The sequence below is a fragment of the Phacochoerus africanus genome, chromosome 6 (genome assembly GCF_016906955.1).
Source record: "Phacochoerus africanus isolate WHEZ1 chromosome 6, ROS_Pafr_v1, whole genome shotgun sequence".
Classification (NCBI taxonomy): domain Eukaryota; kingdom Metazoa; phylum Chordata; class Mammalia; order Artiodactyla; family Suidae; genus Phacochoerus; species Phacochoerus africanus.
In genome coordinates, this window is record NC_062549.1 from 91814746 (window position 1) to 91841550 (window position 26805).

The 26805-nt window shown below is 39.0% G+C and overlaps 1 protein-coding gene across 1 annotated transcript in view; it reads left to right on the forward strand.

The window, feature by feature from the left end:
• The first annotated feature begins 1332 nt into the window (after window positions 1-1332).
• SPTA1 (spectrin alpha, erythrocytic 1) overlaps window positions 1333-26805 on the forward strand; it is a 67856-nt gene continuing 42383 nt past the window's right edge. Inside the window, exons 1-19 of the mRNA XM_047784218.1 lie at window positions 1333-1469; window positions 2783-3022; window positions 4091-4216; window positions 5854-5994; window positions 6768-6914; window positions 8743-8876; window positions 9394-9538; window positions 11355-11509; window positions 12467-12602; window positions 12693-12794; window positions 14298-14435; window positions 15009-15119; window positions 16518-16595; window positions 16743-16898; window positions 19212-19416; window positions 20775-20956; window positions 23691-23934; window positions 25242-25364; window positions 26484-26701. Of these exons, the coding sequence (XP_047640174.1) occupies window positions 2786-3022; window positions 4091-4216; window positions 5854-5994; window positions 6768-6914; window positions 8743-8876; window positions 9394-9538; window positions 11355-11509; window positions 12467-12602; window positions 12693-12794; window positions 14298-14435; window positions 15009-15119; window positions 16518-16595; window positions 16743-16898; window positions 19212-19416; window positions 20775-20956; window positions 23691-23934; window positions 25242-25364; window positions 26484-26701 (2778 nt within the window). The 5' untranslated portion in view covers window positions 1333-1469; window positions 2783-2785. The remainder of the gene's footprint in view (window positions 1470-2782; window positions 3023-4090; window positions 4217-5853; window positions 5995-6767; window positions 6915-8742; window positions 8877-9393; window positions 9539-11354; window positions 11510-12466; window positions 12603-12692; window positions 12795-14297; window positions 14436-15008; window positions 15120-16517; window positions 16596-16742; window positions 16899-19211; window positions 19417-20774; window positions 20957-23690; window positions 23935-25241; window positions 25365-26483; window positions 26702-26805) is intronic.

The window sequence follows — 26805 nt, forward strand, 5'->3', positions numbered from 1 at the left end:
GACTATCCTCAGGCAAGCTGGGCAGTGCTGATTAAACTAGTGTGTGAAGGACAGTTCTGTCCAGAGCTGATAACCATGATCAAATGCAACAGCTCGCCAAGTTACTCCCACCCAATAAAACTTCTCTTTAATGACGCTGTCTTTCATGTTGAACTCAAGCTTGCCTTGTATCCACTCAACACTCATTCATGCACAGGGCTACATGCAATATTAAAGATTGTACATGACTCTAACCTCCACAATGTCTGTCATACATTCTTTACCTGAGTCCCTACTACTAAAGGCCTCAAAAATTTGTGCATCATGAAAAAAAGTATTACCATTTCTTTTTGGGGTGAGGACGTTTAAGATTGACTCTTAAAAATGTTCAATGTTTATTAGCTGTAAAAGAAATAAACAGGCATTTATCTTATGTCCTCTGTTCCTTTTATTTAAATGATTAAGGGTAACGCTAAATCAGATTTTTTAAAACCCAATCTGTGAGGCCAGGAATAACATTTTCTTCTTATTTTAACAGAGGCTCTTCGGCAAGAATTAGGATGTTTTGTGGCTTAAAATCTGTTAAAAATCTCTAGTTGGGTTTTTTTTGTTTTTTTTTTGTTTTTTGTCTTTTTGCTATATCTTGGGCCGCTCCCACGGCATATGGAGGTTCCCAGGCTAGGGGTCCAATCAGAGATGTAGCCACCCGCCTACGCCAGAGCCACAGCAACGCAGGATCCGAGCCGCGTCTGCAACCTACACTACACCACAGCTCACGGCAACGCCAGATCGTTAACCCACTGAGCAAGGGCAGGGACCGAACCCGCAACCTCATGGTTCCTAGTCGGATTCGTTAACCACTGCGCCACGACGGGAACTCCTCTAGTTGGATTTTGATAGAGTTGTTGAGTTGTATTTTCTTAAGAAATATGTTGGAATAACCTCATGTATGCCCTGAGTTCTTGAAGTTCTTCGGAGTATGAAGAATGGGCAACCCAGAATTCCTTCTTGATTTATAATTCTCAGCCATCAAATCTAAAACTAGTCAAAGAAACAAAATATAATCTTAACACTGTCTCCATCTTACACCCATGACTGTGTTTTTTTCCTACAAAATATTTGCTTTAATATATATATATATATATATACACAGTCTGAATGAGAAGTTCTCAGAGCCATAGTGCCCCAAACCACTGAGTCACCCAGCATCTGTGAAAGTCAGCAGCTGCTTCAGCTGAATCTGTCGCTAGAAGATAATGTAGATTGTTGTTGCTGGCGGGATTCTGGCCCAAGTAAGAAGCCTTTTTTTTTTTTTTTTTTTTCGTCTTATCGCATATGTAGCATTTCCCTCAACTCTATTCCAATTAGATGAGACAATTACCCGTGAATTGTTTCTCTTTCTCTCTCTTTGTCTCTCTCTCTTTTGGATACATTTTGTTTGGCTAGGTTTTTGACCTTTAGGAAAAGCAGAACACTTTCCAAAGGAAACCGTGAGTACAAAATTCTTTGCATTACAATTTGTTACTAACAGTATTAGGAAAGCTGTTTCCTCTGAGCTTTCTGTACTGTCTTCCATAGGATAAGCAAGAATTGATTCTTGATTCTTAAGAAGTAAGAAAGTAAAGAAAGTAAGAAGTAAAGTTTAACTCTTTTTTTAAATAAATATCTCATTTTAAACAATGACCTTGAGCTTGTGGCTCTACAGCACCAAAATCCAGCAATGATCTGTTTACATAGGTTCATATAGAGAACAACTAGGTAACTCGGAGAAAAATAACATACCATAAAGGTTTGAGTCTCCATAGAATGATTTAATTCTATAGCTAATCTAGTAAAGGCCACTCACTGAATAGCAATTATGTATAGGAGGAAGGAGAGTAAAATTTAAACGTTGTATTGAATATTTTGGCTGAGGTAAGCTAGGAAAAATTATGCTTGTATCCAGATGAATGAAAATGGGCCCTATAGAGATTTTGCTTGTTGTTGTCACAATAGGTTGGATTCCAGTACAGAAAAGTAACACTTTACGTTATTTGACAGTATGATGCTTTGCAGTGCAAAAGCCAGTTGCTAAGATGTTAATAATTTGAAATTTGATAAATGAGTGGCAGATGTGCTGAACTTTTGGTTTGCAGTTTTGTGTTTATGAATAAAGCAAATAGAGTAAAATATTGGTTATATTTTTAAGCAAAAAGAAAACAATTTTCCAAACTTTTGGGTATATCATTTGCCAAGTTAATTGCAAACCATTTTAATTTATTTATTAAATTAAGTTCATCATGACTAACACCCCTTAAGCTTTTTTCAAATTGAAGTATAGTTAATTTACAAGGCTGTGGTAATTTCTGGTGTACAACAAAGTGACCCGGTCAGACATATACACATAACCACCTCTTAAGCTTTTGAAAGCAATCACATATTTCTTTATCTATTTGAAACTCTGTGCTAATTAACTTTTGCTAATTTAAACTTGACTCCCATTATTAGTCCAAATTAATTCTATTTATAGAACTTTATTAAGTTTATTAAATTTATTAATGTTGGCACAAATTCATGTGAAAAGTTGGAAAAGTGTTCTGAATGACTAAGAATTATGAGCCTAAGTTGTAGCTGTATACATAAATGTATATAAAGGTATTACATTTATATAAATTACTACAAGCTTTCACACAATAGATTTTATAGGCTTAAAAATATCTGAACATAAGTCCAACATGAGTAAATCCCTTGAGACATATAAAATAACAAACATCCAACTAGAGATTTGAGAGCCAGCTATAGACAGAAGCTTTTTAACTTGCAGGCCATGGACAGTGGTGGACCAAAAGTGCTGGAAACAGCAGAAGAGATCCAGGAGAGGCGCCAAGAGGTGTTGAGCCGATATGGGAAGTTCAAGGAACAGGTTGCTGAGAGGGGTCAGAAGCTTGAAGATTCCTATCACTACCAAGTTTTCAAACGGGATGCAGATGACCTGAAGAAGTGGATCTTGGAGAAACTCAAAATTGCAGAAGACAAAAGCTATGAAGACCCAACTAACATACAGGTCACTCAGCTCCACTGACTTTTCCAGAGAAGATAAGATATCATATCCCTGAGATATGCAGGGAAGGAAACATTCTAATAGTGCAAGTGTACATCTGGTTAGCTATTGAGGAATGCTATTCTGGAAATATTAGACTTTAGGGACTGTAGTTTTCTCGCTAAATAGCCCATGTCTTCAACTTCTTAAGCCTTAGTATCTTATTTACAAAGAACATTCTCAATAATGTTTTATAAATGTAATATTGATCTGGAGTTAAGCTATGGGCAAACACTGCCTGAGAATTCAAAGAATTTATGACACACTATGTGACTGCAGTATTTGGGGATATTCAGGAGGGCACTAAGGTGTAGAGACTTGAATGATTCTACAACTGGTTTTCACGCTCCTCAGAGTGATAAGGGTTAACAGGATTTTCCCCACATGGTTATTCATGTCTCCTGTGAAGTCCAGAAGAGAGGTCTCAGGTGGAGAGGTTTGGTGGATGTCCTCACCCCTACTTGTACTATAGCAGGAAACATAGCTATGGTCAAAAAGATGCAATTGATATCAGAGAGGGAGCACCTGGAACAAGAACAAAGTGTTATCTATTAAATGGATCAATTATAGCGGTCCACAAGAGCATAAACCTGGCATGTAAAAGCTTTCAGTTTAAAAAAAGTCATTGTTGTAATGATCATCTTCACTACTTTTAGAAGCACTTAGATCGTCTTTACTAAAGAGCAGCAACTTTATGTTACATTATTTCATTTCCACAGAAGGCAATTGGGACTTTAAAATAATATTTACTAGAAATTCCCCAAAGGCAGTGGGCACTGAAGAAAAACTTCCCCTATGGCCCCAGACTTTGAATCTGGGACCTTTTGAAGATCTATGTGCAGTGGTTCTGCCGTGACCACTTCTTTTAGGATATGACTCCTCCAGCCTCCAGCTCTGGTCATAGACTATCACTTAATCTAGGTTGGGAAACAACTAGTTCTACTTTCAAGAAAGAAAAGGAATAAAATGACCTCTTTATGGTACAGGGAGATTAGACGTCCTTAGCCATAAACTCTGATTTCTAATCTTCAGGGGAAATATCAGAAGCATGAATCCTTTGAAACAGAGGTACAAGCAAAATCAAGGGTCATTCCTGAGCTGGAAGAAATCAGGAGAGTCCGATTTACTGAGGGGCATGTTGCCCATGAGGACACCAAGGTAAATATATGGTAGGGCTCTGTAAGAGATGTTTTTGGTTGTTGATTATGTTATCAGAGTTTTAACTGATTGCCTCAGGTATAAACCATGATATAACTGCCTTGGAACCATGGTTCTGCTTGTTATCTTTTACTCTGGTAGGGGCAGAACAAATGATGGGATGTCCTGGTGTTCCTTGGAGTAGGGAGAAAAAGCTGTCATTGGATACTTCATTCCTCTTTATGCCAATGAAGGATAACTTGGCTCAAGATCAAGCCCACTTCAACCCAGTTCCCCACTCCCATATGAACTGGGTTTCCCAAATGTCCATTCTAATTATTCCTTCTAACTTCAGGGTCCTTGTCCTTCAAACTCTAACCAAGGGATGCTCTTTCTTTGAATTGTCTCTGAAATCTTTCTCCTTGTGTCTGTGATGCCTCTTTCTCTTCACAGCACATGTGCTATGACTACTGTGTAGTTCTCTAAATCCTCTCTTCCGTTCATTTAGGAAAAACAAAAACAAAAACCTCCTAAAATCCCTTGTCTTCCCTAAAACTTGTAGACTGAAGATAACAATCACTATGGAAGATAATTAATGAATTAGCTATTTTCTAACTTACATCATGTAATACCCAACATGTTTGTGTTGATTGAGTCAATTCAGGTTCTCTTTTGTATGCATGAACTTTTTACTATTTAAGTATTTTTAAAATTGTCAAAACAAATTTGTGCTCTCTATTGAAAAACTGGAGTTGTTTTCCCATATTTAACATACACATTCTAGCTCATTTTCACTGTCAACAAACTATGGTCAGGGCATACAGACTTTAACCATAAGAACCTTTGTTAGAAAGAAGATTCTCTAACAAGAAAATCTCAAAATAATATTTGTGTTGTTTACAGCTCTGTATGCCACCAATCCCTATATTAATTAAAATATTGGACAAATATTTGAAATAAATCTTCAAATCTATTAGAATCACTGGGGCGATACCAGACTGTACCACTGCAGGAGAGTGAAATATAGTCCACATGCTACATGCTACTTTGAGCCATGAAGCAGTTGAGAAATACAAGATTCTTGAAGACATTATATGGATGACACTTTCAATTTTACAATATATATAAAACTTGGTCTTCTGAGTTAACCGGGTACCAAAGCCCGCAACTATATAATCTAAAAATTTTTATTGCGTTGGTGGCACTAATTTCCTTTATAGGTCAGAAATATTGTAACTCTTATCCTTTCTGACAATCAGTCCACACTAAACTTTTCCTATGCCTTTTTCTGTGCTTTGAACCCCCTCTGCCTGTCAGTCTGCCTATCAAAATTTTATCTGTCCCTCAAGGTCTAATTCAAACGAGCACTCTCCCGTGAATTCTTATTCAGTCTCGTCTTATTGTTTATAATCACTTTATTCTCTAAAACCCCAAAACGCTATTAATTTTTTTCTCCTACTACAGAAGATCATGTCCGGCTTGGTTTAATAGCTATTCCCATACATATCCTATTTCCCCCTTTACATATTTGCTGAGCAATTAATACCCAAGTGAATGGGAGGAGGATTTTTACTTGGGTTCCTCTCTGTGCAAGTCTTCTGAGTCTGTACCTGTGGCAAAGCAGGCTCTGTGCCTGAGTGGTTTTACTTTTCCCAAAGGTCCTTCTGGAGGAACTGCACACCCTATGGAACAGGCTGCTGGAGTGGACTCAGCAGAAGGGCTCCCTGCTGCTGCAGGCCCTGAAGCTCCAGCAGTACTTGCAAGAGTGTGCTGACATCTTGGAGTGGATTGGAGACAAGGTACGGACATAGAACTTCCCATCCCTCTGCCCCAGGCATCTCATAGCAATTTAGCACTGGCCATTCTTAAAGAAGTCAGGGTATCTGTTCCTGGGCTTGGTTCCTTAGAAGAAAGAGAAATGTTGGCAAAGATTTAGGGTATTCCAGAAGTGGTTAACATTGAAGAGGGGTAATGACTCTGAAGATGGTGAAAGTAAGCCTTACACACAAACTTGTGCATTAAAAATGATGGTCTAGGCTTGTCCCCCTTCTACCTTCTGTGAGTTTTAACTCCTTGTCCTAGATTTTCCCATGCTGGGTCCAGGCTGAGAGCATTGCCGGCTCTTTCCCTAAACCTTTTGCCTCTCAATACTTGTAACTATGTAGATTTCCATTTTTCTAAATACTTAAAGAATAAAAACAGATTGTTAGGGCTGAAAATTTACACAAGCAAGTGCTTAGCATAAATCTTTTATAAATACTCAGGATGTTGAATTGAGTACAACCAAGATGAATTAATTTTTCATATTCCAAAATATAAAAGGGGCTTCCAGGGGCTTTTTCTATCAATGTCCCTGCTCTCTCTGAAGAATTATCCTGAATACCACTGACCCCTGGCCAAGGGGCCACCTTAGGAGATATACTCCTGCTTTTGGCTCTTTCCCAAAGGGTTCTCCCAGGTTCCAAGTATCTCCTTCTGAGTTATCCTGGGAATGCGGGCAAGAGTTTTGGCATTTGACCTAGGAATTCCTAAGCCCTGGCTGGTGATTTAATAGACTTTTCTTTGTCTACAGGAGGCTATAGTGACATCAGAGGAGCTGGGTGAGGACTGGGAACGCACAGAGGTTTTACATAAGAAGTTTGAAGAATTCCAAGCAGATCTGGAAATTCGAAGGGGACGAGTGAATGGAGTGAACCAGTATGCTGATGAGTGTGCTGAGGTGAGGTGGGGAGCAATAGGGCCAATCCAGGGCAAGGGTTCTGATCTTCAGGAAGAATGTCTGGCCATAAGTAGATGATCCATGAAAGATATAGGACGTTGTCAGAAAATAAAGGCATACTATCCCTGGAGTAAGGTGCCCAGAGAAGCTTCTTCTCCTTTCTGAATTTATTCCTTGCCAGTCCATGGAAAGGGAGGCATGAGTGAGTAGTGAATGTGTATCTGTATAAAGGAACTCAATACACAATGACTGTGCAGTGCATTGATTTCTCAAGTTTATGAAGCACTCTTTCTTCATGAAGAAGAACCAGAACAAAGTAATAAAGAATATATAATAATAATGGGCTATCATAATATATATGATATCATCAAACTAATTTTTTTATGTGTGAAGGGGAAGGGAAAAGGAGGCAGATATACTTTCATTTACTTAAGAAAGTGCTTAAATGAGTTTTTGATATCTGAGCAGACAAACACTTAGTGTATGAATAAATAACCCTAGCATATGCATGAACTGCAAAGTCTTGATTTTATAGGTACATGAAGGAATTAGAAACTCTAATAATTGGCTATTATGCTTTCCCATTTAACGTTTCATTATCACTATAGCTCTGTAATGGGAATGATGTTTCTGTATTAATAGAACCAAGATTTCAGGGTGATTGGCTACTGAAGTAGGGAAAATAACCTAATTCTTGATTTTGTTCCAGGCTACATTTCCAACAGTCTCTCAATTTTCTCCCTTCACCACCACTTACTTATTGTGGAGATTTTTCAGTTATCTATTACTATCTACAAAACCACCACAAAACTTAGAACATAAACATTTCATTTTTTTTTTCATGGTTCAATGAGCCAGACTCACTGATTCATGATTCAGTGATCCGCAGCTCAGCTGGGCTGTTCTCCAGATCTCACCTGATATTCTTAAGTGCCTGCTGTTATGCAAGTAGCTCAGTTGGGGTGAAGGATCTAAAATGGCCTTGCTCCCATGTCTGGGAATTTGGCAAGGATAATAAAGGCTTTCTCCATATGATCTCTCATCTTTCAGTATACTATGCTTTTTTGGTGTATGTGTTCCAAAAAGTAAAAACCAGAAACTGAAAGGCCTCTTAAAGCCTCAGTGTTGGGGCTCATCAAATAAAATTTCTATTGGTAAGCAAGGAAGGAGAAGCAGGAAATTTCTCTCTGAAGAGGCTTCAAAATGAGAATGGAAATGGGAATAAATAGGGATAGGAGGAGTAGGGAGACTTGGGCATATGGAAACTACTTGAAATTTCCAAGTATCAAAAGGAGCTGATGCTACTAGGTTAACCTAGTATTTATAAATCTCATTGCTTCAGGTAGTTTCCAAAAATGTATATTTTATGCAAAATTAAATTTATATACATGTCTGCATAATTCTGGGAAGAGGTAAATAGCTCTCAGTAGATTCTCAAAGGTGTCAGTACCCCAAAAGAGCTAAGACCCACAGTGTTAGAGTTTTGAAAAATTAAAGGGAATTTTTCTCTTCTTTTCCTTCGTTTCCAGGATTTTGAGGGGATTTAGCAGCCATCCTCATGATGTAGTTCTGAAAATAATGAGTTTGGACTAATTAAGCAAATTAGTAGGATAATTCAGTGCGGTGGGCAGAAGATGCAATAGCTGGTGGGTTGGTTTTCTAGATTTTGGTGGTGTGGATCAAGTAAGAGTTAAGGAACTGGGCTAAGGTGAGGCGCAATATCTGGCTAAATGGCTGTTCCCCACTTCTGACAAAGTATGAACTGGAATGAAATGAGAAATATTTAAATGACTTTTTGCACTAGTCCAGCATTGGCTTCCTCCCACAGGAAAATCATCCTAAGCTGCCCCTGATTCAGTCAAGACGTGAGGAAGTAAATGAAGCCTGGGAGCGTCTCAATAGGCTGGCTTCCCAACGACAGAAATCACTGTCCAGTGTTGCAGACCTCCAGCGATTCAAAAGGTAAGAATGTGACCACGGAATTATAGGAAATTCTGCAATAGCACCCTGGTATTTGTGTTAGCCTCTGACTCTTCTTAACAATGAGTGGCTGATATCTCAGACCAAAGAAAACCATGAGCTTGCCTTTAGGACAAGTGAGAGTAGTTAAGAAAATTGTGACCCACTCTTAGTAATGTTTGTGGTGGTGACCGGAGCTTAAAGCAATAAAAATAAGGGATGCTCTGCAGGGGCAAGGAAAGCAGATTAAGAGGCCATAGAGAGTGGAAGGTGGAATTGGGAAGAAGAAGGACATTTGTGAAGTGCTGACCCAGATATGGGAAGCATATCTGGAGGTCAGTTGCCAGGATGCCCAAGTCTCTACCTCTCCATGGAAAGTTCTTCACATTACTTTCTTGCTAGGGTGTGGGAGGACAAGGTAATTGCTGCGTGGGTGAACTAGGCTGGTCCTTGCTGTGTGCTGTTTTCCCTGGAATTCCTGCCTTCTTCCTTTGTTGGAGCTCATGTGGATGTCTGGCAGGGATGTGACTGAAGCCATCCAGTGGATCAAGGAGAAAGAGCCTCAGCTCACCTCCGAGGACTATGGCAAAGACCTTTTTACCTCCGAGGCACTGTTTCACAGTCACAAGGGACTCGAGAGGAACCTTGCAGTCATGGATGACAAGGTAAGTCCGTCAGAGGAATAGCTGACCCCTAGAGCTAGAAGAGGCGTTTGGTGTTCATTGCGTCTCTCTAGGACATAGCAAATCCACTATTTCAATGAAGGAGAAAGTCTTTGGTCCTTGAATATAAATCCTCATTCTTGTTCATAACTTGTATAATATTGAATATCCCTCATTTTTATTTAAATATACATATTTTTATATTCTCTTGCTTTTTTCCCCCTTTTTTTGGCCACCCTGTGGCATATGAGGTTCCCTGGCCAGGGATCAGATTCGAGCCACAGTTGCAACCTATGCCACAGCTGCAGCAACCCTGGATCCTTAACTGACTGTGTCAGGCTGGGGTTCAAACCTGTGTCTCAGCATTCCAGAGATGTCGCCTATCCTGTTGTGCCACAGTGGGAACTCTGCATGGTTTTTGTAACATATTTCATGATTGAAAACCAAAAAAAAAAAAAAAAAAGCTTCAAGAATGGTTTCCTAGAGTTCCCTCATAGTTCATTGAGTTAAGGATCTGGTATTGTCACTGCTACAGCTTGGGTCACTTCTGTGGCAAGGGTTTAATCCCAGGCCAGGGAACTTCTGTATGCTGGGGGTGCAGCCAAAAAGAAGAAAACACAAATGGCTTCCTAATCTCAGTCAGTGACCCATGGCCAGAGAGGTTTTTTTAATCTAACCACACTTTGTCCCATTGTAGCTAGATCATTTCTTTTTGTCCCTTGCTTAGTAGAAAAGAGAAGAAATTTCTCCCCATTTTATAGAAACCCAGACACTTACAGCATATTATTAAGCCCATCATTGGGTTTTCTTCCTGGTGTCTATGCATACAGTAGACGTAGGCATTCTAGAACTTGGGGCAATCCTGTGTTCCTGAATGATTCCCATCCCTACTTCTTTAACCATAACAAACCAATCACTCCTGAGCACCTAAAGAGGAATCAGCCCACAGGAAGATCCTACTTGCTGTGCTTTATTGGCAGCTCTGTCCCTGTGTCCAATTTCTGAAAATTGCTTCACCATTCTGCTTTTTTCATTCTTGCTCATTTTTTTGTCCTTGGTCTTTAATTCTGATAGTGAATAATAAAATACCATGATTTGATGAACAATGATAATGAAAGCTCAAATCCTAAACAACAATCCTAATTATAGCTGAGTATAATAGGAGGACTAATGGTAACATGTGGAATTTGCTCTAGTAACCCTGCTTCTCAGGAATTGTGGTCAAAACAGCCTGGCACTACTGGAATTTTCTTAGCATAAATTTTCTTAGCAGAAATGTCTTTCTGATTCCCACAATAATATTTATGGCAGCAGTATAAAGGGTAATGAAGGACATAGATAGGTCTAAACCTTGCTTCCAACACTGACTAGCTGAGAGACCTCCAGCAGATAAAATTCTCTATATCTCAGTTTTTACATAGAAGGAAAATAAGAATAACATCTGCCTCATAGTCTTATTAAAAGAAGATGGTAAAACAAGAAAATGTATGTAATGTGCTTAGCACAATGAAAGAAAAAAAGGGACCAGGAAATAATCATTGTTAATATAGTTACATGAGTATATTAATATAAATATATCTGTGTAAATGCAATAATCAATTATTCTTTTCCATATGATTATTATATTACATCCCTCCCATAAGATTTTGCCAGGAAGACCAGCATGCTCAGAGTTCTCGCTGGGTTTCTTTTTCTTTTTTTATTATATAGGTTTCAGATGTACAGCATTATAATTAGACATCTACATTTACAAAAAGTTGCTATCCATCACCTTCCAGCTGACCTACTTTCACCACTAGGTTTCTTTTTCATTCCAAAGGTGAAGGAGTTATGTGCCAAAGCAGACAAGCTGAAGCTTTCCCATCCTTCAGATGCAGATCAGATCCAGCAGATGAAAGAGGATCTGGTCTCCAACTGGGAGCACATTCGCTCCTTGGCTACCAGAAGATATGAAAAGCTGCAGGCTTCTTATTGGTGAGAAATCCTTCTTCTCTATTGCATTCCCTATCTCTATAGGGTTCAGGTATAATATCAAAAGCAGAAATAAAAGAGTGAAAGGGCTAAAATAATGAGTGACCCAACCCTCCTGCCTGCTCACTAGAGGCAAAATAAATTTTAATTTGTCAGGATAAGTCCTTTGCAGGTTGATGTAATGCTCAGCATGACATCTCCTTTCACCTGCACCCTTTCTCTCTTCCTCTGTATCTGCAGTTGTAGGAAGCTATGAAGTGGCCCTGTGGAGCTGAAAAAGTAGCTGAAGAAACATGTCAAAATCTTAGCCCTAGCTAAGGAACTGGAATTAATTTTGAAGCTGAAGAGCGTAAAATAAGTCTTGAATTATTTCCTGAATGTGGGTTAGCTTACAAAAAAACCTAGGCATCATTCCATAGTTGATTGTTAAGATTCTTTATTAAGCACCAGAAAATAGTGTTTGTCTTATTGTTATGATTTAAAATCAAACAGTGAGCCATTAATTTTTTGAATAGGTAACTTTTTTGGTGCGTTTTGTTTTTATTAATTTGGTCAAGGGTGAGCTAAAATACACGAGAGCTCCTAGCACTAACTCTAGTTGTCCCTTATAATAAGGTTCTTCCTGTTGTTTATGTTACATGCTTATTCATTAGCCTCCTTGTGTGTACTTCACTACAAGTGCCTCTGGGGCAGGTGTGACTTTGGGATGTTGGAGATGTAATGCACAGATGCCTCACTCATACAATGACACATCTACCCTAGGAGTATACAACCTGGAGTGAAGGATTTAAAATCTGCAGCACTAAAGGAGCAGAAGTACATCAGAGGAACTGGAGTGGCAGGATTAGGGCAAGGGGCATGTTGTACATCTTAGCCCATCCCAACCCCAACTCTTCATTCAAAGTTCATTTCCATCTGGTTTCTCCTTCCTGTCTTTCTTTTCCCTTACCTTTCCCACAGGTACCAGCGGTTTTTATCCGACTATGATGAGCTCTCAGGCTGGATGAAGGAGAAGACTGCTCTGATCAATGCCGATGAGCTGCCCACAGATGTAGCTGGTGGTGAAGCCCTACTGGACAGACATCAGCAGCATAAGGTACAGAGAAAAGCCCCTCTGCCCCTGTCAGAGGAAGAGGGAAGTACCAGCAATGCTGCATTTTAAGGCATTTTTGTCTTGTGGCCACAGCATGAGATCGACTCTTATGATGACCGATTTCAATCTGCTCATGAGACTGGCCAAGCCCTGCTGGATGCCAATCATGAAGCATCTGATGAAGTTATGGAAAAGGTAATCTAGCTTTTAAATCTCACAGAGTCTGTGAAATTTAGACACATATTCAGTCTTCACTTACTCTCAGACTAACATGCTCATCTCTGAACGGAAGGAGGATAGACGTCATAAACATCTTAAAAGGGGCCTGAATGTCGCACTCCTTCCTTCACATGTTGCTTTAGCAATTTGAGCCATTTGAAATTCTCAGGACTTGATGCGGGCTTCCTCACCTCTGACACTTTACTTGATCAACTAATTTCATCACCTATCTCCTACCTAATTTGAAACCTTCACACCATCTTTCCTTGTCACATGTGCTCCTTTGTAGCATTTTCCAACACTCATCTGTAGATTGTAAATTCTCTGAGGATTGCAGCTTATTCATCTTTGGGTTCCCTAAGGTACCTTGCATGGTGCCTGGCACATGGCTGTCTTTCTTCTCTCCTTGACACAACTTCAAATCAAACTGATTTTCCTGTACCTATGTTTCTCAAATCCACATTGAACATCAAGAAAGCTTTAAATACTCAGAATTCCACTGAGTGAAGAATCAGGTTTGCCATGATCCTAACCTCCTGGATCCCAGGGGACCTCCTCAACCCTGTGATCCCTGAGAAATCTGGCTCCAGTCACAGAGTCACAAGAACTCCTTGAGATGATAACTGAAATAGGATTTATAGGCTCTTCTCATCTCAGTGGATTCTAAACTCAGCCTCCACTGCTTTATGATGAAGGATGAGATGACCACATTTTTAATTTGCCAAGAACTCAGTGAGAAAATTATAATATGCATTTTTATTTTTAATGATTTTCTACCAAAGGAATAGTGGGACCTGAAATCCTCGAAAACTTACCTATTATCCTGCAATTCTGAGAGTTTTTACTGTCTTTTTAGTGGAGTTTTCATAGCAGCTGTTTTGATAAGGTAGTATGTCTTGGGCAGATGCTTGGGTGGAAAAGAAAGGCTTTTATGAGGTTGAGGGTGTCATTTTTCTCTTTTCTTGATGGTTCTTATTTGCTTTTAGAGTTGAATGCCGACTTCTCAACCTGATAACTTAAGTGTCCTATAAACTTGAGTTTCATGGAATGTCTATCATTTTAGACTCTGCAGTTTTCTCTGGAGCGTTTTGTGTAATCTAGCAATTACTCGGAGTAATTACTTGCTTGTGATGTTATGTCCTCCTATAATCCTGAGCCCCACCTTCCTAGCCCCTAAATCTTTGTCTGATACAATACTTTATATAGTTTACACCCTGGTTCTTCCAATAAGAATTAATCTTTTCTTCTGTATTTATATGAATTAAGCGTGTTGTACTGTACCTTTGTATGGTATTTATTCCATTTTTCACATACTAACAGTTATTCACTTAGATGTTAATGCCTTAAGGGAAAAGCCCATTTCCTATTCATTTTTGTGTCTTTCAAAAGGCCATGTACATTTATTAGATGCTCAGTAAATGTAGCATAAAGTATATTAATTAAATATCTTATTGGTTCATTATCTCTTCATTTCCAAAGATGAACATACTTGTTCACACCCGGGCCGCCCTGCTAGAGCTGTGGAACAGACGTCAGCAGCAGTATGAGCAGTGCCTGAACCTGCATCTCTTCTACCGTGACAGTGAGCAAGTGGACAGCTGGATGAGTAGACAAGAGGTAACAAGAGGGGCTCAGCAAGTGTCCAGAAACCATTTCTCCCACTCCTCATGTATTATTATCAGCACCTTTGCAACCACTTCTGTTTCCCTGGGAACTGGAGAGTGAGCCACAAGGAGAAAAGATTGACCCTCTCTGTGAGGCTCTTGCAATTCCCTCATGGACAAATGCACAGAAAAATACCTGAATGCAAAGTGGAAAGGCTTTAAGCTCCACTGAATGTATGGCAAAATGAATATTCAATAGTTAAGGTGTCAGGAAGAAAAAGGTGATTAGTCAGGCAGGGGTAACCTGAGATTTCCTGGAGGAGGTGAGTGGTCCTCCTGGGGCAGCTGGGGGATCTCAGACTGGTGCCTAGATTGGCTGGGACAGACGTGGAGACCAAGATGATAATGTATGAGAGTATTGGGAAGGGAGTCTGAAGCTCCTACTGTTTGAGGTTAGTCTCTTTCTCTCCTATCTTTGTGCTAATTTCCACCTTGCTCTCCACTCCACTCCCCTCCTTCTTGACTCCAAAGGGAAGCTTTCTCACCAGTGAGGCACAGCTGAGATGTGTCTTTCTGTCTTCTGCAGGCCTTCCTGGAAAATGAGGACCTGGGAAATTCCTTGGGGAGTGTAGAAGCACTTCTTCAGAAGCATGATGACTTTGAGGAAGCCTTTACTGCTCAGGAAGAGAAGATAACAGTAAGAAATGGGCCATGGTTTGGGCATTGCTTCACATTTGTATGTAGCATCTCCTACAGTATCAATCCTTAGAATTACCCATAACTATCATACAGTTAACAGGAGGGTGGTTCTTAAAAGAGAAAATATCCAGAAAAATACTCATTTTTATCACACTATTTCTTATTCCAAAAAGCATATTTATGTTTTTTGTTGTTTGTTTGCTTTCTTGCTTTTTTGCTTTTTCAGGGCTGCATCTGCAGCATATAGAATTTCCCTGGCTAGGGGTCAATCAGAGCTATAGCTGCCAGCCTACACCCCAGCCACAGCAAAGTGAGATCCGAGCTGCGTGGAGCCGTATCTTTAGCCTACACCACGACTCTCAGCAACAATGTCAGATCCTTAACACACTGAGCAAGGCTGGGGATCGAACCTACATCCTCACGGATACTAGTCGGGTTTGTAAACTGCTGAGCCATAACCTCTTTGATGATACCTAAGTAGTATCTATTTTTTTCCTGCATATCTTCATTTATGTGTTTCTCACTTGATACTACTACAGTTTTCCTGTGAACTTTAAGTTAACAATGTCCCAGAAACCAGTTAATACATAAGAAAGTTTCAAAGAAGTGTGAGGAAGACTTTATTTGTTCAGAATACTGTGTGTCTTTGGTTGTGTCCTAAGACAGTGTTGGCTTTAACCTCATGCTCAGGCATATATGCCGCCACCACCAGCAACAAAAACAACAATAAAATTTTAAGTCTTCTCTGTTAACCTTCAGTAAATACGGAGCTTAACATGGTCCCTTACTTATCCATATGCTTGATCCTCATGGGTAAAAGTAACAGTGTAAAATAAATTATTGTTTACAAAATACTATCATTTATTTTAGATCATTTTCCTAGTCCCAAGCAATTAATCCATCCTGAGATCTAGTAATCCTGGGAGTTCATGAATGAATATGAGTGAAAATTCATCTCTGTAATTTCTGACTCCATACCCCACGTAGCTAGAGATATAGGTATAGACGTAAGTGTACATAATATAAGATGGAAGGATAGACAGATTGATAGAAAGACAATAGACTGATTGAGACTGGCCATTGGACATGGCTATACCACTAGTGCTTCTTCTTAAAAATTTGAGAATAGATCAAATATTCACCTTGTAACGACATCAGCATTCATTTACTGTAACCTAGATTTTAAATACATTGTGGCATGGAGAAGGTAATTAGCCTGCCTGAGATATACATTTGAAAATACAATTTGTAACCGGAATCAGAAGTAGGACCCAGACCATCTGATTCTGAAACTTTTCCTCTTCCTACATTGTCATGCTTCCTCTTTAAATGGCTAGCCAAACTGTGGCCACTTACTCAGTGGCTAGTGAGCAAAAACCACTTTTTTTCTTTTCAGACCTTAGATGAGACTGCAACCAAACTGATTGATGATCATCACTATGATTCAAAGAACATTGCTACTATCCGGGATGAGGTATGTCCAATGTCCCAGATGTGTAGCTGCCTGTCTGTGCACTGGGATCAAGGGAAATGTTGGAACATGATGACCAAGGTACTAGTGAATCTCATGTATCCATATTTGATATTCCTGATAAAGTTTGCTTTTTTTTTTTTTTTGCAGCTGTTGGCCCGACAGGATGCTTTACGTGAAAGGGCTGCCACTCGACGCAAATTGCTGGAGGATTCCTTGCTTCTGCAGCAACTGTATCAGGACTCAGATGACCTAAAGAACTGGATCAACAAGAAGAAAAAGTTGGCAGATGATGAAGATTATAAGGTAGGCAGGATTTGCAGACCCTAGACATACTCATCGGGATTTAATTTCATGGAATTAAAATCTTGGAACTGAAAGGACAGTATTATTCATCTGGTGAGCCTCATTTCATAGATGAGGAGTCAGAGTCTCAGAGAAGGGCAGTGACTCCTCCAAGGCTATATGTTTAGCTAAGAGTCTAGTTTCTGGTTTTCCTACATCCTGTTTCTCATCACCCCTTTTCTCCAACACAGTTTCCAGCGGTCCTTAGTAGAATGGGGGAAAGGAGGAACTGCTCCTTATTTAGCTATTTATCTCCTGCTCCCCTCTACAACCTTACAGGAGGAAAATATTGTGTCTATTTTTTTTTCTTTTCAGGCCTGCACCTGTGATATATGGAAGTTCCCAGGCTAGGGGCTGAATCAGAGCTGCAGCTCCCAGCCTACACTACAGCCACAGCGATGCCAGATCCGAGCCACCACATCTGTGACCTACATTATAGCTCACAGCAATGCCAGACCCTTAACTCACTGAGTGAGGGCAGGGATCAAATCAACATCCTCATGGATGCTAGTCTGGTTCATAGCCCACTGAGTCATAATGGGAACTCCTGTTGTGTCTAATCTTAGTGTACATTCAAGGTACTTGGAACTCAAAAGTAACCTAAGGGTTGGGTATAATATATACTTACACAGTTTTGTAGTTGGAAAGGAACAACTCTTTATGTTACAGATGAAGAAACCGTGGATCTGAATTGTTAGTCAATTATTTAGGAGGCAGTTTAATGTAGGAGTTAAAAGCATGAATTCTTTTCTGGAGAGGGTGAAAAATTGGCTTGAATTCTCTTCCTCTCCTGTTTTAGTTCGTGTAACTTTAAAAAATTCCTAAATTATCTTTCAAGGTTTCTTTACCTTGGGGTTGTATAAAACACATTTTTTTTTTCACTCACAATATAAACTCTCATACACACACATATATACTTACAAATTTTTGCATTTATAATCATCTAGAATTAGTCTCTTGATCTCTAGGCCAGTATCTATTCACAGTATTTACTTTCTAGATATCATTTAATAAATGTATACCTCTTAGATGTATACCTCTCATCCTTTTGTTCTTATACTTTTATAGAAGTTTGGGCATCTTATATGTATCCTTCATTCTATAAAACTCAACATTATGTGCTCATGTTCTCCAGAGGAGTTATAGTTGCAGTGTATATAGTGTAAGCAGATCTTCTCTATACAGATGGGTGGTTCATATACTGGTTCATGCCTTAGGACAAAAGGATGGTTGGTTCATGTACTAGGACAGGGATGGAAAATAATCTATATCTTTCATGACAGTTCTGATGGATTGTTAATGCTTGCATGGGGTGTCATATTTAAAATGATATCCAGATCATATTTAGATCATACCCAGGGATTCTTCAGATCATATCCAGGGATTGATTAGTCATGGCTGCCATTTGTATAGAAGGAGGGATTGGTCACATAGTTTCTTAAGCATCCTCTGGCTCTATTCTTGAACTAGTACCATTCTCCCTTATATCTTCTTCTTAGTTCAGTTAGGTTTATAGTAAAAAGAAATCCTTATGCTCAAAATGTCTTCCTCTCATTCTTTGTTGTTGTTGTTGTTGTTGTTGTTGCTATTTCTTGGGCCGCTCCCGCGGCATATGGAGGTTCCCAGGCTAGGGGTTGAATCGGAGCTGTAGCCACCAGCCTACGCCAGAGCCACAGCAATGCGGGATCCGAGCCGCGTCTGCAACCTACACCACAGCTCACGGCAATGCCGGATCGTTAACCCACTGAGCAAAGGCAGGGACCGAACCCGCAACCTCATGGTTCCTAGTCGGATTCGTTAACCACTGCGCCACGACAGGAACTCCTCATTCTTTTTTTTTAATGAAAAATTTTTAAGTTGAAGTATTGTTGATTTAAAGTGTTGTGTTAACTTCTGCTCTACAACAAAATGATTCATATATACATGTATCTTTTTAATATTATTTTCTCTTATGGTTTATCATAGACCCTTGAATATACTTCTCTGTGCTATGCAGTAGCTTCTTGTTGATTATCCCCTCCGTGTATTATAGCTTACATTTGCTAAACCCAACCTTCCACTCCAGCCTTCACCTGAACTCCTCCCTGTCGGCAACCACAATTTTGTCCTCTATGTCTGTGCATCTGTTTCTGTTTCATAGATATATCCAGTTGTGTCATATGTTAGATTCCACCTATAAATGTCATCATATGGTATTTGACTTTCTCTTTCTGACTTGCCTCTCATTCTTCAAGTAATGGTTTTCTTTCCTTTTTTTTTTTCATTTTGTTTCAGGATACACAGAACTTGAAGAGCCAGGTTCAAAAGCAGCAAGTCTTTGAAGAGGAATTAGCAGCTAATAAGATCCTACTCGATAACCTAAAGCAAACTGGCCAGGAGATGATAGAGAATAATCACTATGCCTCTGAGCGTGTGGCTGCTCGATTGAGTGACATTGACAGCCTCTGGAGGGAGCTGCTGGAGGCTACAGCACAGAAAGGTTAGAAGCAGAGTTTTGTTGAAAAAATAATCCCTAAATTCTGAAAACCACCACCTCAAGTTTACTCAGTGACCTCTGTGTGCAGGGATGATATTCATTTACCTCCCTTTGTTTTCCTCTATTGGTCAAGAAGTTTTGAAATTCAACTTAAATTTTTTACCCTGTGTTTTCTTCATGTCTGGTCTTTTCAACTGAAATTACTTTTGTTTTCTTCACTTTTCTCCCACTTTTTAAATTTCTCTTGAATAAATACCCAGATACCATGAATTCAACATTGATTGTTTTCTTAAAACTAGTGTCCTTAAATTATATTTTACGTATTTTGGTTCTGTAGATGAGACACGATATTATGATCCAGGTTATGCAATTAGACATTATAAGACTGTTGGTGCCACATGGGATGTTCCCATGATATTTTATTCTTATAAATAGGGCTTGATTACTTGTAGCTTTTTTTACCTATGTGAGCATGTTCAGGCTCTGTTGTAAACTCTTCAAAAGTTCTCCCAGGTTTGCTTGAATTGCTTCTACTTACTTTTAATTTCCCCTCTCACTTTGGAAAATTAATTGTCATAATTAACACAAATAATGAAGTTCCTCTGTCAGTATCCCCCTTGTTATAAACCTCTACTATAGACATGATTCTGCCTTGGTTATAGAAGAGATTTATCATACTGATTTTGTTGGATGTCATCTTGATTTTTGGTTTAGGAAAAAAAATCTAACTTGATAGTAACAATAAGAAAATGCTGCTACTCCACACCATCAAGGAATATAGTAATTGCTTCACAGAAATAATGCAAATAACTGTTGTAAGAGCACAGAATTAAGAATTTAGCTGTGAATGATGTGGATAATCAAGATATTTTCTGGAGGATAAAACTGTAGGATCTGGTTTATGATGAGGGACAGGCACTAAGGGGGATGGCTAGCAAGGTTCTGAGAAAGAGATTTATGAAAAGATACTTCAAAATTTCAAATTGAACCAAGCCCATTTTATACTCCTCTTGCAAAATGCAGTGTTTGTGTTTTAATCCCTTTGATAAGGAGGTCTCCATAGAGAGTAACAAATGGCATGAAAATATCAAGATTGTTAAACTCTAACATAGAAACACTATTCCTCAACAGGAAATAAATATATTGTTTCTCTTTGCTTTGAGAAAACTACTATATTCAAAAACATATACCATCCAAATTCTACACATTTATGGTGATTTCTTGTATAATCATCTATGAAACATATTTTTTCCCCATTGGAATATCGAAACATTATATTGCTTCCTAACCTGATGTAATATATGTTAGCACGTGATGGGGATCTGTTATGATACCTATTTTATACCTGATGTCTTCTCTAGGAACCCAGTTGTATGAAGCTAACAGGCTGCTGCAATTTGAAAATAATGCAGAAGACTTGCAGCGCTGGCTGGAGGAGGTGAAGTGGCAGGCTTTCTCTGAGGATTACGGGAAAGGCCTGGCAGATATACAGAATCTACGCAGGAAACACCAACTCCTGGAGTCCGCTGTGGCTGCTCGTCAGGTTTGTTGCCAGCTCTTTGGCCAGTTGTAGGCCACAGCTCCTGTGTGTATGCTCTGAGCACACTAATACTAAGTAATTATTATTAAAAGAAAAAGAGAGCAGGAAACCAAAGGTAAGAATTCAAAACTTTTAGTTGGTCAACTACCTTTTTCCAAAATCTCCTTTAATCCAGCCATCCTTCTGGGTGCCTGATGTCTTTTTTCAGAACCTCACGACTGACATAAGACTTTATTGACACTTCTAAACGTAACAGTGTACTCTCAGAAACCTAGGTTTTATACATAGCCTTATTACCAGTTACTTACTAGTTATGGGATTTTTGGTGTATCTTTTCAACTTTTCACACATATGTATCCTCACCTATAAATTGAGAATTTGGATAAATCTGCCTCTTTCTGTTATAGCATTCTATAATTCAAAGCTTAAAACTACTTTTAATCCTATCCTTTTTTAGTTAAAAAAAAAAATGAAACACAGAGAATTAAAGCAACTCCCCCAATGTCACAGAGAAAATTTAACAGTAGAGGCAGGAGTAGGATGCAAACCTTTAGGCTCTTAGTTTTAGGGTTATCCCCCTGAAATCCCACAAGACTGTTACTTTAAATAAATTTATCCAGTAAGTTTCTGGAGTATAGATACTGTATATGAGTTTCTGGAGAACTTAGTAGAAATTCAGTTCTAGGTGATTCAGTTTCTCATGCCAGGAATCCTAGCTTGTATTTATAAATGATTCTGTTGTTCCCTAGAAATTCCTACTGATTTGTCCTGTTAAAATACACTTTTATGGTGTCTGCTCTTTGGTCACTCTTACTTAAATGGAAAAGACAGAATAATCTACAGAAAACAGTAAATAAACAAACAAACCCAGACACTTATATAATTTTAGGTATGGCTTAATGGAGCTTGAAGAAAAATGTTAGAGTTAGGAAAACCACATAAAGACAGCTTTGAAGTCAACATAGGGAATAGAGCTTGGAACAGATTTTTAAAGGAAGAAAAAGATAAGATTTGGTTAAAAGTAAATAAAAACGTACAAAGAAGAACAGTATGTGTAAACATGTAATAAATAGGAGTATGTAACCCTATTTTGGAATGTTAGGGCATCCGATAAAACATCAGGGTTCTCCTAGTTGGAGTAATGGCTAAGATATCACATTTGCAAAAGAAATTCTAGATATGAAATATTAAAGTTGGAAAATATCATAAATATTCCCTCACCCAAAGTCCTCATTATACAGATGAGGAAACTAATATCAAACAGGTGAACAATTTTCCTAAAAGGAAAAGGCCACTGACTAGCAGCCAAGTCCATTTCTTTAGTCTAAGGTATCTTACACTACATTAGTTTTCAGATAGTACAATGGAACCATAATCATGATGACAACTATGATGTTTTAAAATCACTCTATTACACAATGATTTTTTTCAAAGTTAAAATGTCCTAAGAGATGAGAACAGATGGCTAGTAGGAAATTTTAATTTTAACTCTTTATGGAACTTTTAATTCTTTATGGAGAATTGACTATATGTTTTAAGAAGCTATTTATGGGAGGTCCCGTTGTGGTGCAGTGGTTAATTAATATGTCTAGGAACCATGAGGGTGCGGGTTCCATTCCTGGCCTTGCTCAGTAGGTTAAGGACCCGGCGTTGCGGTGAGCTATGGTATAGGTCACAGACACGGCTCGGATCTGGCATTGCTGTGGCTCTGGCGAAGGCTGGTGGCTATAGCTCCGATTAGATCCCTAGCCTGGGAACCTCCATATGCCGTGGGAGTGGCCCTAGAAAAGGCAAAAAGACAAAAAAAAAAGCTATTTATATGGTCAATGGTTTGTTCCAAAATAAGAAGAAATTAGATCAAACCCTGTTTAGGGTGAGCACTGGATGACAAAATAGAATAAGTAAAGTCAATACCTGCTGTTCATTTATTTCTTGAAGAACACTTATCACCCCTAACAAACAAAACAAACAGAGAGGCAAAACTCCTGTGTACTGTGCCACTGCCGGCACATTTGTAGTTGAGCTTATTAACACAGATGAAATGACTCTCTCTTATCTGTTTTACCCCATAGTACTACAATTAAAATTTTATTTCTAGGACGATCCTTCAAACTTCTGTTTCTGTTTTCCTCCTTTCTCACATAGGACACAGTATGAACAGTGATTTACTTAAATTCATACAACTGCTAGTGTTCAAAGTAAGGCCTTTGAATTTCCCTTTCTGAGGTTCTGACATTTATTTTTGTAACATCATGTTTCATCTCATAGGCATTGTTCCTGTTACGCAACAAACTTAAGCCTCAGAAGTTTCCATGTTATTTACAACTATAGCTCATTTTATAGGGTGAAAGAGGTTGGAAAAGGAACTGAGTTAGAAAAAGCCCCCTGCTGTTTTCCTTGGGGGGGGGGCACTTATCAACATTCCCCCCAAATTAAGGTTTTGTAATTCTACATTTCTTTTAGTTCTATGGCACATCCTATAAATAGCTACTATCTTCTTCTTCTTTCTAAAATGTGGTTCCAGCACTAGTTTCCGATAAATAGCTTTTAGCCTGATGCATTGGTTCTCAGAATAGCAACTCCTTCCATTCCATTTCACTGATTTGATAAGTTTAAACACAGTATATGGGAGGGGATGATGATCCTCGTGCCCCTCCCTCTCCTCCCCCTGCCAAACTCTCGTCCTTTTTTTACAGAAGGATAGGATTTTCTGACACCCAGTCTATTTCTTCCTCAGGATCAAGTGGACACCCTCAAAGACCTGGCGGCACATTTTGAAGAAATAGGCCATCCCAATGCTGGGGAATTACGGGCAAGGCAGGAGTCACTGGTGTCCAGGTTTGAAGAACTGAAGGAGCCGCTGAGCTTCCGGAGGAATAAACTCAATGACCAATTCATGCTGCTATGGATCTGCAGAGACACAGAGGATGAGGAGGCCTGGATCCAAGAGACGGAACCCTCAGCGGCTTCCACCTACCTTGGTTAGTAGAACAGAGCAGGAGGAGCTATAGGAGAAGACCGAGGTCAGCCCGTTTTGAGAGATCTGTGCGCATGCGTGAAGTTTGCCTTTAGCTCTTTCCCTTTAGACTCACAAGCTTTTTCCAGCCTTCCAAAAGAAGATTTTTTACCAAAATTCACACTGAGAAGTTTACCTCCTAAAACCAGTCATGAACTGTGCCATGAATTTAAGGCCTCTGGGAAAAACTAAAGTGACCAGATTTTTACTACTTGCTCAAATTTAAGTTATTGTCAGGTTCTTTGGCTCAGCAGTCACAATTAGCATTTATGTACCACGTATTTTTGTCTGTATTGACAGTGGCTGCCTTTTATAAGGGGAACTACCGAAAGGATTTATATGGGCTACTACAAGGAAAAGAGGTGAAGCAGCAGATAAATACATATTTTCCTTTCCTGTCAGCTCAACATTGTTAGTGCCAAGATACTTGCACTGAAATACAGGAAAAAGTGTGCATAAATATAATACAAACTTAATATACATGTATCTTAACATACATGTATGGGCACATCTTAATATACATGAGAGGCTGGGCAGTGATGACAGTGGAGGGACTAATTGGGGAAAACATCCTAGAAGACAAAAGATCTCTTTGGAGGATAAATGGTCATAGAGTGTTTCTGATGAGACATTAATGTGAAGTATAGGGAATAAAACTTCGGAGGAAAAAGGGGTGAAGCAAAGATGGAAAACAGGGAGAATGAGGTAGACAGCTGCAACTGGGGACCTAGAAAAAGGAGGAAATTAACAGTACATAGTATTTATTAGGTGTTAGTTAATGTTAAGCATAGAGTGAGGTACTTTCTATGTTATTTCTAATCCCTACAAAGAAAACTACAAAACAGATAACACTGGGCCATTTTTATGGTGAAAGAATCTAGGTTTAAAGGATTTCATAACTTGCTGACACCCATGGAAATTAGTAAGTGGAATATCCTGCTTTTTACACTACAATATGCTAAAGGAAAATTGATTGCATGGTCTTGGAAGTTTGAGCTAAAGGGTTACTTGCCTTTCCACCTGTCATCCAAAGAGAATAGTGATTTATTCATCATATTTTGTAGAATAATGAGTTTTCTTAGTACAAGAAGCCAAAGCAAAGAACAAAGCTGAGCAGAGATAATTCAGACCAACAGCATACATTTCAGGAAGCCCATGTAATGATTAGAACCTCAAAGGGAAGAATGTATATGCCCAAGAGTTAAAAAGAAGTACAGTAGCCTCTTATTCTGTACACTAGAAAAGTGACCTTGAAATTATTTTTCTCTCTAGGCAAGGACCTTATTGCCGCCAAGAAATTTTTGAACAGACACCAAGTCATCCAGGCAGATATTGCCAACCATGAGCCACGCATCCGAGAGATAACATGGAGGGGAAACAAAATGGTAGAGGAAGGTATGTGTGATTTGAATTGACCAATCATCACGATGCCAGACTTATGGGAAGACGTTTGTTTAGTTTTAGGTCTTCAAGGGAATTTAAAGGTATCCAATCCCCCTTTCCATCCAATATAGAAATTTCCCTTTGGCATTTCTGACAGATGACTATATAAGATTGTTTGTATAGTCCTAATAATACGATAAGCTCATAAGATAAGGAACTCCCTTATCTTATGAGCTAGGCATGTCTTTTTTTTGTACAGTCAAAATTATTAAAATATATTTACCTTAATAATCAACATGTTCTACTGAAGTTGCAGAATTCAGAATTTAACTTATTAAGTCCCATAAAAAAATCAAATCCTTTTCCCACATGCGAACTTCAAAGCCTATGAAGACATGTCTTAGGTTCCTAATGACTTATGGTCTATTATAATAAACAGCACTGTTTCTTTATATGTCTTATTTTATATAGTCTCGAAGTCTCTCGCTTTCTTAGTCTCCCATCTTCAGAAACCTGCTCCGCAAGCTCTAGCTGTCTTGTCTTCCCCTAGTTCTGATCTCCATTTCCTGGACTTGGTTTGGATGTTAGTTCTCTTGGGGTTAGCACTCCCAGCACTATAATCTAGAAACTGCCCTGGGCATAAACTGTGGCAATCTTAAGGTATATCTCATTTCTTTCCCTTGTCTCAGGAGTCACACTCCTCTGCCTACTGTCTGAAAAACCATTGTATCTTATGGTCTGTCCTGTTTTCTAGTTGTTTAAGGTGAGGGAGCAATTCCTGTATTCGTAAGTCCTTTATGGGAAGAAATGAAAATCTGCTAAACTTCCTGTTTAGGCTAGAGAATACATGTTTTTAGAACTCTGAGAAGTACTTGCAAATAGGTATTTTGTTTTCACAGGCTATACCACCCAGTTCACCACCACACATACACACCTATCTTCCATTAGCACCTATCAATGCTTAATCTCATGTATGACATTCCAAATCCCAGGAATTCAGGTGGAAGGTCACATTGACTACATGCAGCATCAAACCTCATGCCTTACATTCTTCCCCAGTTCACCCAAAGGGCTAAAGTATAATGGACATCAATGAGGGTAACACTCCTGTTTTCTATAACTGCTTAATAGGACACTTTGCAGCAGAAGATGTGGCTTCTAGGGTCAAGAGTTTGAATGAGAATATGGAATCTCTCCAGGCTCGAGCTGCTAGACGGCAGAATGCACTTGAAGCCAATGTCCAGTTCCAGCAGTACCTAGCTGACCTGCATGAAGCAGAAGCATGGATTAGAGAGAAGGAGCCTATTGTAGATAACACTAACTATGGGGCTGATGAAGAAGCAGCTGGGGTAAGGTGGGCACAAGGAGGGACATTGTCTAGTTCTCACCAAACTAGTGCCAAATTAGTACCAAATTAGACTGTGTGACAGCCCCAGGTTTTGCTTGATTATTT